Consider the following 13344-nt stretch of genomic DNA (forward strand, 5'->3'; position numbering starts at 1 on the left):
GAGGACGAGTCCTCAATTCTGCCCTATCCATATGGAAAATCAGATAAGGGCTTTTACATGACAAAGCCGCCAATTCTGACACACGCCTGGCCGAAGCCAAGGCCAATAACATGACCACTTTCCACGTGAGATATTTTAGATCCACGGTTTTAAGTGGCTCAAACCAATGTGATTTTAAGAAACTCAACACCACGTTGAGATCCCAAGGTGCCACTGGAGGCACAAACGGGGGCTGAATATGCAGCACTCCCTTCACAAACGTCTGAACTTCAGGCAATGAAGCCAGTTCTTTCTGGAAGAAAATTGACAGAGCCGAGATCTGTACCTTAATGGAGCCTAATTTTAGGCCCATAGTCACTCCTGTTTGTAGGAAATGCAGAAATCGACCTAGTTGAAATTCCTCTGTTGGGGCCTTTTCGGCCTCACACCAAGCAACATATTTCCGCTATATACGGTGATAATGCTTTGCAGTTACATCTTTCCTGGCTTTAATCAGCGTAGGAATGACTTCCTCCGGAATGCCCTTTTCCTTCAGGATCCGGCGTTCAACCGCCATGCCGTCAAACGCAGCCACGGTAAGTCTTGGAACAGACAGGGCCCCTGCTGCAGCAGGTCCTGTCTGAGCGGCAGAGGCCATGGGTCCTCTGAGATCATCTCTTGAAGTTCCGGGTACCACGCTCGTCTTGGCCAATCCGGAACCACGAGTATTGTTCTTACTCGTTTTCTTATTATTCTCAGTACCCTTGGTATGAGAGGCAGAGGAGGGAACACATAAACTGACTGGTACACCCACGGTGTCACCAGAGCGTCCACAGCTATCGCCTGAGGGTCCCTTGACCTGGCGCAATATCTCTCTAGTTTTTTGTTTAGGCGGGACGCCATCATGTCCTCTTGTGGACGTTCCCATCGATTTACAATCAGCGTGAAGACTTCTGGATGAAGTCCCCACTCTCCCGGGTGGAGGTCGTGCCTGCTGAGAAAGTCTGCTTCCCAGTTGTCCACTCCCGGAATGAACACTGCTGACAGTGCTAGTACGTGATTTTCCGCCCATCCTGCTTCTTGTGCCGCCCTGTCGATTTACATGGGCGACTGCCGTGATGTTGTCTGACTGGATCAGTACCGGCTGGTTTTGAAGCAGAGGCCTTGCCTGACTTAGGGCGTTGTAAATGGCCCTTAGTTCCAGAATATTTATGTGTAGGGAAGTCTCCTGACTCGACCATAGTCCTTGGAAGTTTCTTCCCTGTGTGACTGCCCCCCAGCCCCGAAGGCTGGCATCCGTGGTCACCAGGACCCAGTCCTGTATGCCGAATCTGCGGCCCTCTAGAAGATGGGCACTCTGCAGCCACCACAGCAGAGACACCCTGGTTCTTGGAGACAGGGTTATCAGGCGATGCATCTGAATATGCGATCCGGACCACTGGTCCAACAGGTCCCACTGAAAGATTCTGGCATGGAACCTGCCGAAAGGAATTGCTTCGTAAGAAGCCACCATCTTTCCCAGGACCCGCGTGCAGTGATGCACCGATACCGGTTTCAGGAGGTTTCTGACTAGAGATGACAGCTCCTTGGCTTTCTCCTCCGGGAGAAACACTTTTTTCTGGACTATGTCCAGGATCATACCCAGGAACAGTAGACGTGTCGTCGGAACCAGCTGTGATTTTGGAATATTCAGAATCCAACCGTGCTGGTGTAGCACCTCCTGAGATAGTGCTACTCCCACCAACAACTGCTCCTTGGACCTCGCCTTTATTAGGAGATCGTCCAAGTACGGGATAATTAAAACTCCCTTTCTTCGAAGGAGTATCATCATTTCCGCCATTACTTTGGTAAACACCCTCGGTGCCGTAGAGAGTCCAAACGGTAGCGTCTGGAATTGGTAATGGCAATCCTGTACCACAAATCTGAGGTACTCCTGGTGAGGATAGTAAATGGGGACACGCAGGTAAGCATCCTTGATGTCCAGGGATACCATGTAATCCCCCTCGTCCAGGCTTGCAATAACCGCCCTGAGCGATTCCATCTTGAACTTGAATTTTTTTATGTATGTGTTCAAGGATTTCAAATTTAAAATGGGTCTCACCGAACCGTCCGGTTTCGGTACCACAAACAGTGTGGAATAGTAACCCCGTCCTTGTTGAAGTAGGGGCACCTTGACTATCACCTGCTGGGAATACAGCTTGTGAATTGCCTCTAGCACAGCCTCCCTGCCTGAGGGAGTTGTCGGCAAGGCAGATTTTAGGAACCGGTGGGGTGGAGACGCCTCGAATTCCAGTTTGTACCCTTGAGATACTATTTGCAGGATCCAGGGATCCACCTGTGAGCGAGCCCACTGATCGCTGAAATTTTTGAGGCGGCCCCCCACCGTACCTGGCTCCGCCTGTGGAGCCCCACCGTCATGCGGCGGACTTGGAAGAAGCGGGGGAGGACTTTTGCTCCTGGGAACCTGCTATTTGTTGCAGCCTTTTTCCCCTACCTCTGCCTCTGGACAGAAAGGACCCGCCTTTTCCACGCCTGTTTTTCTGAGTCCGAAAGGACTGTACCTGATAAAACGGCGCCTTTTTAGGCTGTGAGGGAACATGGGGTAAAAATGCTGACTTCCCAGCAGTTGCTGTGGAAACTAGGTCCGAGAGACCATCCCCGAATAACTCCTCACCCTTATAAGGCAAAACTTCCATGTGCCTTTTTGAATCTGCATCCCCTGTCCACTGGCGAGTCCATAAGCCTCTCCTAGCAGAAATGGACAGTGCACTTATTTTAGATGCCAGCCGGCAGATCTCCCTCTGTGCATCTCTCATGTATAAGACTGAGTCTTTTATATGCTCTATGGTTAGCAGAATAGTGTCCCTGTCTAGGGTGTCAATATTTTCTGACAGGGAATCTGACCACGCAGCGGCAGCACTGCACATCCATGCTGACGCAATAGCAGGTCTAAGTATAATGCCTGAGTGTGTATATACAGACTTCAGGATAGCCTCCTGCTTTCTATCAGCAGGTTCCTTGAGGGCGGCCGTATCTGGAGACGGTAGCAGTGATCGCGCTGAGACCAAAAAAAAGTGGGTCCCAGGGACCCCTCACTTTTAAAAATTGGGGTCCTACCTGTCCTTTTCTGGGTCCCATCGGAGTGAAGGTTTTAATTAGTCTTATTAATGATTCAAATATAAAAAGACAAACTTGATTTGGACACTACAAAAGTGGTGCAAGGGGGAGGATGGGGTGACGATGCTGCTGGGCTGTGTAACATACAGCACACCCCGCACTATAGATGTAACTAGACATTTTGGTGACCTTGTGGCAGAAAGAGAACTGGTTCTCCCTCACCTATACAGAAGACTGACAGTGCGCGCCGAAGGTGCGCTAGAATTTTTAGGGGCGTGGCTTCGTGGTGAATGGGCGTGGTCACAATAGTACCAATTCACATTACTCAACACAGTAGTGCCACTTATACACATTGCACCAGGTAGAACCTCCTATACACACTGAGCAAAGGAGAGCACGTTATACACATTGCGCCAGGCAGAGCACGTTATACACATTGCGCCACACGTTGCACCAGGTAGAGCACGTTATACACATTGCACCACACGTTGCACCAGGTAGAGCACGTTATACACATTGCGCCACACGTTGCACCAGGTAGAGCACGTTATACACATTGCGCCACACGTTGCACCAGGTTGAGCACGTTATACACATTGCACCAGGTAGAGCACGTTATACACATTGTGCCAGGCAGAGCACGTTATACACATTGTGCCAGGCAGAGCACGTTATACACATTGTGCCAGGCAGAGCACGTTATACACATTGTGCCAGGCAGAGCACGTTATACACATTGTGCCAGGCAGAGCACGTTATACACATTGTGCCAGGCAGAGCACTTAACAATTATATGATTAAAAAACAGGACAACATTATTAAATAATACATTTTCTATATGTAATGGCTTTATGGTGCCGCTATAATAGGAGCCTCAGACTGGATTTAGACACTACAGAAGTGTTGTGGGGGAGGGAGGGTGACAATGCTGCGGGGCTGTTATCATATCGGAAGTATGCGTTCAGAATCCTGGCTGTCGGGATCCCAGGAGCCGTAATACCGATGCCGGAATCCCGCCAAGATTAGGATCCCACCAACGATATCCCGACAGTCAGGATCCTGAAGGTAAGTATGCAATGCCGCCACTGGTTTAGCGTGCGGGTCGGGGGGGGGGGGGGGGTTAGGATATGGTGTTGGGGAGGTCAGGGTTAGGCTGCAGAGGGGGGGTATAAGTGTTAGGCACTAAGGGGGTGGGTTAGGTTTAGGCTGTGGGAAACGGAGGGTTAGGGGTGGGAGGTTAAGGTACCCTCTGCACTCGTCACTCTTGTCTGCTTTGCTGCGATCCGGATGCTGGTGTCGGTATACTAAATGCCAACATCCTGACCGCCGACTTCGGACACTTGGTGCAACCACTGGATTCGAGTCATGCTGCCTGTAATTTATGTGCTGACTGATCAACTTCAGTGACACTCACTGTGCTGGCTGTCTTTACAGTAACCAGTGGCAACCAACAAAGACAGCCAGCACAGTGAGTGTCACTGAAGTTGATCAGTCAGCACATAAATTACAGGCAGCACTCACCCCCACCCCATGCAACATTTTTGTGGTGTTTAACACCTGCTTGCCGGCGCCATGCAGCCCCCATCTCTGCCTTCCCACTGATATGAGCAGCCCCCCAGCCGCCACCCCAAGTCCAGCTCACCCTTCCGCACAGAACGCGGTCACTGGCGTTCAACTCCACCCGCAACACAGTGTGTAGCGCGCCGCAGAGCCATCCCTGCTCTCTGTCCAGCCCCCGTGAAGCTGCAGCAGGTGGTCGGGGGGGGGGGGAGAGAAGCCGTCCTCACTCTCTCGCTGTCCGTCCCCCGTGAAGCTGTAGCAGGTGATCGGCGGCGGGGGGTGAGCCGTCCTCACTCTCTCGCTGTCCGTCCCCCGTGAGGCTGCAGCAGGTGATCGGCCGGGGGGTGGGGGGGGGAGGGAGGAGGAAGCCGTCCTCACTCTCGGTCCGTCCCCCATGATGCTGCAGCAGGTGATCGAGGGGGGGAAGGGGGGAGGGCGCCGCTAGAGGACTGCTAAGGCTCCGCTTCTGTCGTCTGTTACAGGAAGCTGATACAAAACAACCAGCTTCAGCGGAGCGCGTCCCCGGGGACCCACACAGTTTAGAAAAGTGAGTCCCCGGACCACAGATCAGGGTAAAATACGCACTATAGCGCGCATTTGCGAACACTGCGGTAGTGCCACCTTTTTAGACAAACGTGTGAGCGCTTTATCCACCCTAGGTGGTGTCTCCCAACGTGACCTATCCTCTGGCGGGAAAGGGAACGCCATTAGTAACTTCTTAGAGATTACCAATCTTTTATCAGGGAAAGCCCACGCTTCTTCACACACTTCATTTAATTCTTCTGATGGGGGAAAAACTACGGGTAGTTTTTTCTCCCCAAACATAATACCCTTTTTAGTGGTACCTGGGTTTATATCAGAAATTTGTAACACCTCTTTCATTGCTTCAATCATGCAACGAATGGCCTTAGTGGACATTAGACTAGACTCATCGTCGTCGACACTGGTGTCAGTATCCGTGTCAACATCCGCGTCTGCCATCTGAGGTAGCGGGCGTTTTAGAGCCCCCGAAGGCCTTTGAGAAACCTGGACAGGCACGAGCTGAGAAGCCGGCTGTCCCGCATTTGGCATGTCGTCAAATTTTTTGTGTAAGGAGTCGACGCGTGCACGCAATTCCTTCCATAAGTCCATCCACTCAGGTGTCTGCCCCGCAGGGGGTGACATCCCTTCTATATGCAACTGCTCCGCCTCCACATCATTATCCTCATCAAACATGTCGACACAGCCGTACCGACACACCGCACACACACAGGGAATGCTCTAACAGAGGACAGGACCCACAAAAGCCCTTTGGGGAGACAGAGTGAGAGTATGCCAGCACACACCAGAGCGCTATATAATGCAGGGACTAACTGAATTATGTCCCCTATAGCTGCTGTTATATATACTGCGCCTAAATTTAGTGCCCCCCCCTCTCTTTTTTACCCTTTTCTGTAGTGTAGACTGCAGGGGAGAGCCAGGGAGCTTCCTTCCAGCGGAGCTGTGAGGGAGAAATGGCGCCAGTGTGCTGAAGGAGATAGCTCCGCCCCTTTTTCGCGGACTATTCTCACGCTTTTTTCTGGATTCTGGCAGGGGTAATTATCACATATATAGCCTCTGGGGCTATATATTGTGGTATTTTTGCCAGCCAAGGTCTTTTTATTGCTGCTCAGGGCGCCCCCCCCTAGCGCCCTGCACCCTCAGTGCCCGGAGTGTGAAGTGTGTATGAGGAGCAATGGCGCACAGCTGCAGTGCTGTGCGCTACCTTGGTGAAGACAGATGTCTTCTGCCGCCGATTTTCCGGACCTCTTCTTACTTCTGGCTCTGTAAGGGGGACGGCGGCGCGGCTCCGGGACCGAACACCAAGGCCAGTTCCATGCGGTCGGTCCCTCTGGAGCTAATGGTGTCCAGTAGCCTAAGAAGCCCAAGCTAGCTGCAAGCAGGTAGGTTCGCTTCTTCTCCCCTTAGTCCCTCGCTGCAGTGAGCCTATTGCCAGCAGGTCTCACTGTAAAATAAAAAACCTAAATATATTTTCTTTCTAGAAGCTCAGGAGAGCCCCTAGTGTGCATCCAACCTCGGCCGGGCACAAAATCTAACTGAGGCTTGGAGGAGGGTCATAGTGGGAGGAGCCAGTGCACACCAGGTGACCTAAAGCTTTCTTTAGTTGTGCCCAGTCTCCTGCGGAGCCGCTATTCCCCATGGTCCTTACGGAGTTCCCAGCATCCACTAGGACGTCAGAGAAATATATTTTTTTATAATATACAACTACAAGATTAGGTTTAGATTAGGCCTCTCCTCCATCACCCTGCCTCATGCCTTGAACATCTCAGCTTTGCTTGCATACTGCCATCAGGCTACCTCCCGCTTGCTTGCACCTCATGTCATCTGTCTGTCGACCCTTCTCACTAGATTGTTAGCTCTTCAGAGCAGGGCCCTCTTTCCTCTCGTTATCTAAGCCCTCTTCTCGACACATTTCACTCGCAGTGTAAAGATTGATGTCCTATACAAGTGCTATGTGTACTTCATTCACCATGTAACGAGCTGACTTTAGTCAAGGCACACGTGAAGCATAGGCTTGTTTATATCCTTGTGTTCCCAGTCGACAATTACCCATAACAATGCAATTTTATCTTTGAGATCATGAACAGATGTATTAAATATGAATTACATTCTAAAATACCCAGATTTCCAACTTTATTTTTTCCCCTAAGGTCCTTAAAGAAAAATGTACAAAACCTACTCAATGCAGAATGGATTAAAAATAAGATTAATACGATAAAAAAACACTAGGGAATGGGGCTAAAAGCAGAGTGAGGTAATTCCCCTGTGGTGACACAGAACAGATATGCTTTATCTCGGATACTGCATTCACAACTATTGTAGATAACCTAGGTATACTACTAATGCATGAAATAAGCATCATTTAAGAACGAAGTAAAATAACTTAAAAAAAAAAAAAAAACACCATTGTGTATAATAAAAATGTTGCTCTCTCAAAGAATAGATCTAATCTAAACGAGAGCACACCCCTATTTTCTTACCTATAAAATGGGTGGGGAAGGTAGTTCTCTCCCTCTATGCGGATGTCTGGGTACCGCTGGCTAATAACCCGCATGTACTCTTCAAACACCCGCCGATAACCTCAGGAAATGCTGCAAAGAGAAAAAGATATTTTGTTAGCCAACTAGTTCTGAGATCCAATACGCTTCTTCCAAACAGCCAATTGCTCTAGAACAGGGGTGGCCAACCTGTGGCTCTTGAGCCGCATGTGGCTCTTTCTTTCTTAAAATGTGGCTCCCCACACTTGAAGTCACATTACCACAACAGATCTGGTAACCACTGCACTCCAGAAAGACACGCGGAAGCACTACGAGGGCTGCGGACTGAGGAAGCCAGAAACTAGAGATAAAACACCCACCGCCAAACAGAGGATCCTTAAGCCCCTTTCACATTACCAATGCAGGATCCCACCCGGGAATTAGAAACGGTCCTTCCTGGGTGGGATCCGGCATTGGACCCTAACAGGTTGCTTCCCAACTCGGCAATATGCTGGGTCGGTTGCCATAGCTGCAGGGGGGCGGCAGCGGCGTTGGGAGATGAGCTCATCTCCATGCCGCCTCTCCCTATGTAGTAAACGGGTCCCATCACCCGGGAACCCAATTACGCTGCCACTGACCCGGTATTCAATCCAGGAATAACACTGCTTATAACCCGGGTTGAATTATCGGGTCAGGCGACCCAGGAATTCGACCATGGCCCATTCACACCGCACACCAACCCGTGTTGATTCGGCATATTGCTGGGTCGATACCAGGATATTTGTGTGGTGTTAAAGGGGTAATAAGGAGCTGCTACAATGGCATGAGTTGGGGTGGGGGGGCTCTGAAGTGACACATGAGGGTTCTAGCAGGAGTGAGACATGGGAGAGCTGGATGAAGTGACATAGGAGGGTGCTAGCAGGAGTGACACGTGGGGAAGCTGACTGGAGTGACACATGGGAGAGCTGAAGTGTACTATATGAATCGTCTTTCATTATATTTCATATGGTTCTGGCTTTTTCAATTATTTTATGCGGAAGTGACTTCTTCAATGTATTTTATGTTGGATCCGGCTTTTTCAATGTATTTTATACCAGGGTGTGGCCTAGCGGGCACAAGGCCACACCCCATTTTTGCAAGCTCGCCTTCGGCCCTTTGATGTACCTAACAAGATTTTTTGGCTCTTTGACTCTGACTGGTTGGCCACCCCTGCTCTAGAACATGGAAGCGGCAACACAATGCAGTTTCAGATAGGTCACCTTACAGAGCTCCCCCACAGTAAGGACATTCTCCAAACTGAATGCAGAATCTCTTTTTGAATGACTGATGTTCCTATCGGGTCTTCAAAATACCTTTCCCTGAAAAGATAGTTTTCAAAAGTACACATACAGTATAAGACTAGCCCTACTGACTAACACTGACCAAAGTGTAAACCATGTTAATTTACTGCCAGGTTATTACTTAATAACTGACTGCTTTTGAAATCCAAAAACAGACAGCCATTAAGAAAGCACTTCCTGCCATGTTTGTAAAAGAACAATCAGTCTTTTGTCATTGGTGAGAATTACATTTTCCCTGAAGAAAGTTGGAGGAATTGTGTTCACACTGATTCTTTCCTGCAGGTCTGGAATAGCTGCCTCAAACGTCAAGACCTAAGACATGCCTCAATTTCCTGCAAAACTTCACCTGTCAGACACCAAGCTCATATTGCTTCCATTATCTCTCTCAGACATCACAAAGCCCTTACATAAACTAATTAAGTGTACTCTCATTAAAGTGACATGTTACAATCCAGTATCAAGAAATAAAATTTAAAAAGTCCCACTTTCCCTTCAACACTGAACAGAGAATGGCACACATACAAAACGGAGTACTTTACCACTACTGTGGAGGAACACTCACCCTTTCACACATTCTGGGTACTACCTTCAGCTTCCTTTCATAACAACCTCTCTCTCCCCCCCCCCCCCCTCGGGAGGGAGGAGGGGGGGGGGTTTGACACATTTGAAACCTGCCCATATTGTCATTGTACTGGGCACACACCAGCCTCTACAACTGAGGAGAAGAGGCACATTTACATAGATACATTTATCTTTAGATAAATGTATCCCTTTAAAATGTAAGCTCTCACTAGCAGGGCCCTCAACCCTCATGTGCTTATCCTTCTCTTATACCCCTTTTACACTCGCAGGAAAATCCCGGGATATTGCACGTGAACGCGCATCATCCCGGGATTCTTCTCAGTGTAAATGGGTACATGGACAATTTCCCGGGACGAGCATCCCGGGATTTCATCCCAGGTCAAAAGCAGGGTTGAACCCGGGACCGTCCCGGGAAGCTGTGTAGTGTAAAAGGGTCCGTCCCGGGATTCACTATCCCGGGACTGTTAAAAGGACTTGGATTGGAGCTTTCTTGGGCTCAGAAAAGCTGATGTCATCTTTTCTGAGCCCAAGGCCATTTCTAATGACATACTAATGCATTTGCAGGGATATCCCGGGATCAGTGTAAATGGGGCTGTCCCGGGTCGATCCCAGGTCTTAATGCAGTGTGAAAGGGGTCAGTCCCGGGAATGCATCCCGGGATGCATCCCGGGAGTGACCCGGGAGTGCGAGTGTAAAAGTGGTAAACATCTTCAGCAGCACCTAATCCCATGGTTTCTGCCACCCTGATACTTATCTCAGTGTCATCTGCTGATGCAACTAGGTTTATTTACCCTGTACCTGTTCTATATGTCTACAACTGCAAGTCACTATTGTCCAGTTTTGATTTTTCATTTATGTACTTCGTAATTGGGCACTGTGGGTCCCTCTTGGCGCAATATAAATAAAGGTTAATAATAATAGATCTTGAGTTTTTGCTGCCATGAAGTAACTTCTGCCAACTAGCACTACTCCACCAACTTCTAACATAGTGGCATGTGCCTATTTCTCAAAAGCAGAAAAATGTAAATCCCTGGTATTAAATTTCAAGACATAACTAGTTCAAAAGGGACTCATGCCTCTTTTCCCCGAGCCCTCATTTTCTCTAACCAGAATTAGTTATTGGTCCGCCCTTTGTACTTCCACTACATAACTGCAGTTTTATCCATGAAACATTTAAGAAAGCACAGCTGCATGTAACTGAACAACTAAAAGGAAAATCTACATATACATTTATTTATAATGCTTCTCTTGTTACCAGTGGGTGTTTACTAGTACATTTACCAAACCGTATTGGTGTTCACACATTACAGAAAATCATTATTAAATATCCGAGAAGCAGTAATATAGCTCCGGGAATTTTTATCTTCAAATTCAGGTTACAAGGTAAAGACAGTCATCCCGCTCACACATTTTAAAGGAAATTAAATTCTGAGCAATGTAGCGCCAAACACCACACTGTCCAGCAGCGAGCATTACAGTGCGGCAATATTCGCTACATTCCCTGAGCACCTCTATGGGGACATGAGCAAAAATATTAAAAACACTGCTTGCAGGAGGCACTACACCAGGAATTGGGTTGTTATCTGTACATATAGGACTTGTGTATTCTGTATGAAACAATAGGAATACTCTGCCCACAGTGCAAGAAATTGCTCAATTACATATTATATTAATAGTCTCAATTAGAAGTACTGTGGCTTACATCGAATAATGGGGCAGATTTATTAAGCTCGGTGAAGTGATAAAGTGGAAGGTGATAAAGGACCAGCCTATCAGATTTTAACTTCCATGTCACAGGCTCGGTTTGAAAAATTACAGTTAGGAGCTGACTGGCTGGTCCTTTATCACCTTCCACTTTACCGAGCTTAATAAATCTGCCCCAATGTGTAATATATATATATATATATATATATATATATATATATATATATATATATATATATATATATATATATATATATATATATACACACACATACACACCAGATGGATGTGTAATATTAATATGCAGTAATACCGGGAAGCAGTTACAATCTGGACGGATGGGAATCCGGCGGTCAATATACCGACGCCAGGATCCCGAAGGAAGAAGCAATGCCAGTGTATATATACCGCTTCCATTCGCGATGCCAGCGTCAAAATACCAACAGCCAGCATCCCAATCGTCATCACAGCGGGACGCGCTGGCATTCTGCCAGTGTGTGTGTGGTTAGGTTTAGGGAGGAGAAGGGGGGGGGGGGGGGGGGTTAGCATTAGGGAGCAGGGAAGGTTAGGGACCGGGGAGGGAGGGTTAGGTTTAGGCACTTGGAGGGGGAAGTTAGGGTTAGGCATCGGGGAAGGGAGGTTTAGGCACCCACAAGGGAGGGTTAGGGAAAAGGTGAGGGATAGGGGCCTTAAGGGGGGGGCTGACGTGATGCCGCTGCCGGTATACGGACAGCCGGCATCCCGTCCATTGGCAAATCATACTGATCCGGGTGCTAGTACAATGCAGGTAGGAGCACCGGCTGAGGAACACTGGGCACGGTAGGAAGAGCGGCAGCCTGATCCCACCATGGAGGTGGGAAGAGGGGGCTCAGTCTGCGCACCATACATGTAACATACATGTAACAGGAGTGCTGCTGCCAGTGTACAGGCCGGGTGTCCTTGCTGGCGGCGGCTGGGAGAGGGAGGTGAGCAGGCGGCAGCACAGGCCCGGGCACCCGGCATACTCACCAGATTTGGAACTTGAGCAGCGGGCCGGCCGTGTATTGCATCCGCAGCTTCTTGCTGGGCAGCCCATCACCGTCCGCCGCGGCCCCGCTCAGCACAGCGGCCAGCACGCCGCTCACCAGCAGCAACCACGGGGAGAACCGCACCGACATCCCGGCCTCTGGCTCTATCTCTGCCGGAGCCGAGGAACAGCCCTGCTTGACGTCATCGCGTACAGGGGATGTAACGTACGGAAGCACAAGCAACGTGAGGAGGCGGCGCCGCGGCCATTATTACTAAGGGAGTGACTGTAGGGATGCCCATTGGTGTGGTTATCAACGATGGCGATATGGCAAGTGGCCGTCGATGGTTGCCAATTATGCAAGGAATGACCATCGATCGTTTAACTAACCAATAGTCATCCCTGTTCTTTAACTGACTGACCCGTGGCCCAATCATAACCTGGGGGCGGGGCTTTGCGAGGGCCTGGGCTATACTCATGTCCTGACACCTTGAAAAAATAAATAAAAAAATAATCTGTTATTCTGTTCCATGGAAGCAGGGAAACCATCTGGTTCTCCCCCATCAATGGAAAAATAATTTTATATAGGCCATAACCATCAGTGATTCTGAATTATCGATGGTTGATGGCCATTCCTAAAGGTGGGTACACACTGGCCGATATATCGGCCGTTCTATTGAATGGCCGATATATCGCGGGTCCGTCGGCCAGTGTGTACGGGCGATATGTCTGTGAACTCCGTCGTTCACAGACATATCGCGTCGGCCCAGCAGCACAGCCGACGGCCAATATATCTACCGATATATTGGCGCATCGCTGTGTGTGTACGGGCAACCAGCCGGCTGCACGTACACATGCTGCGGCAGCCGGCGGTGATTGACGGCTGAACTGGGCGGGTGTGTGTGTACACGCCCGCCCAGTTCATGACGTCAGTCCCCGACGGATCGGGCAGTGTGTATGCACAGCACACTGCCCGATCCGTCCATAGATATATCTGCAGATCAATTGATCTGCAGATATATCTATCAGTGTGTACCCA

The 13344-nt window shown here is 49.2% G+C and overlaps 1 protein-coding gene across 1 annotated transcript in view; it reads right to left on the reverse strand.

Annotated features, from left to right (window-relative positions):
* SELENOT (selenoprotein T) overlaps positions 1-12552 on the reverse strand; it is a 51697-nt gene extending 39145 nt beyond the window's left edge. The window contains exons 1-2 of the mRNA XM_063916040.1: positions 12308-12552; positions 7677-7787 (exon numbers count right to left, since the gene is read on the reverse strand). Of these exons, the coding sequence (XP_063772110.1) occupies positions 7677-7787; positions 12308-12456 (260 nt within the window). The 5' untranslated portion in view covers positions 12457-12552. The remainder of the gene's footprint in view (positions 1-7676; positions 7788-12307) is intronic.
* Positions 12553-13344: the final 792 nt, after the last annotated feature.

Source organism: Pseudophryne corroboree, chromosome 4, assembly GCF_028390025.1.
Source record: "Pseudophryne corroboree isolate aPseCor3 chromosome 4, aPseCor3.hap2, whole genome shotgun sequence".
NCBI classification, from domain to species: Eukaryota; Metazoa; Chordata; class Amphibia; order Anura; family Myobatrachidae; genus Pseudophryne; species Pseudophryne corroboree.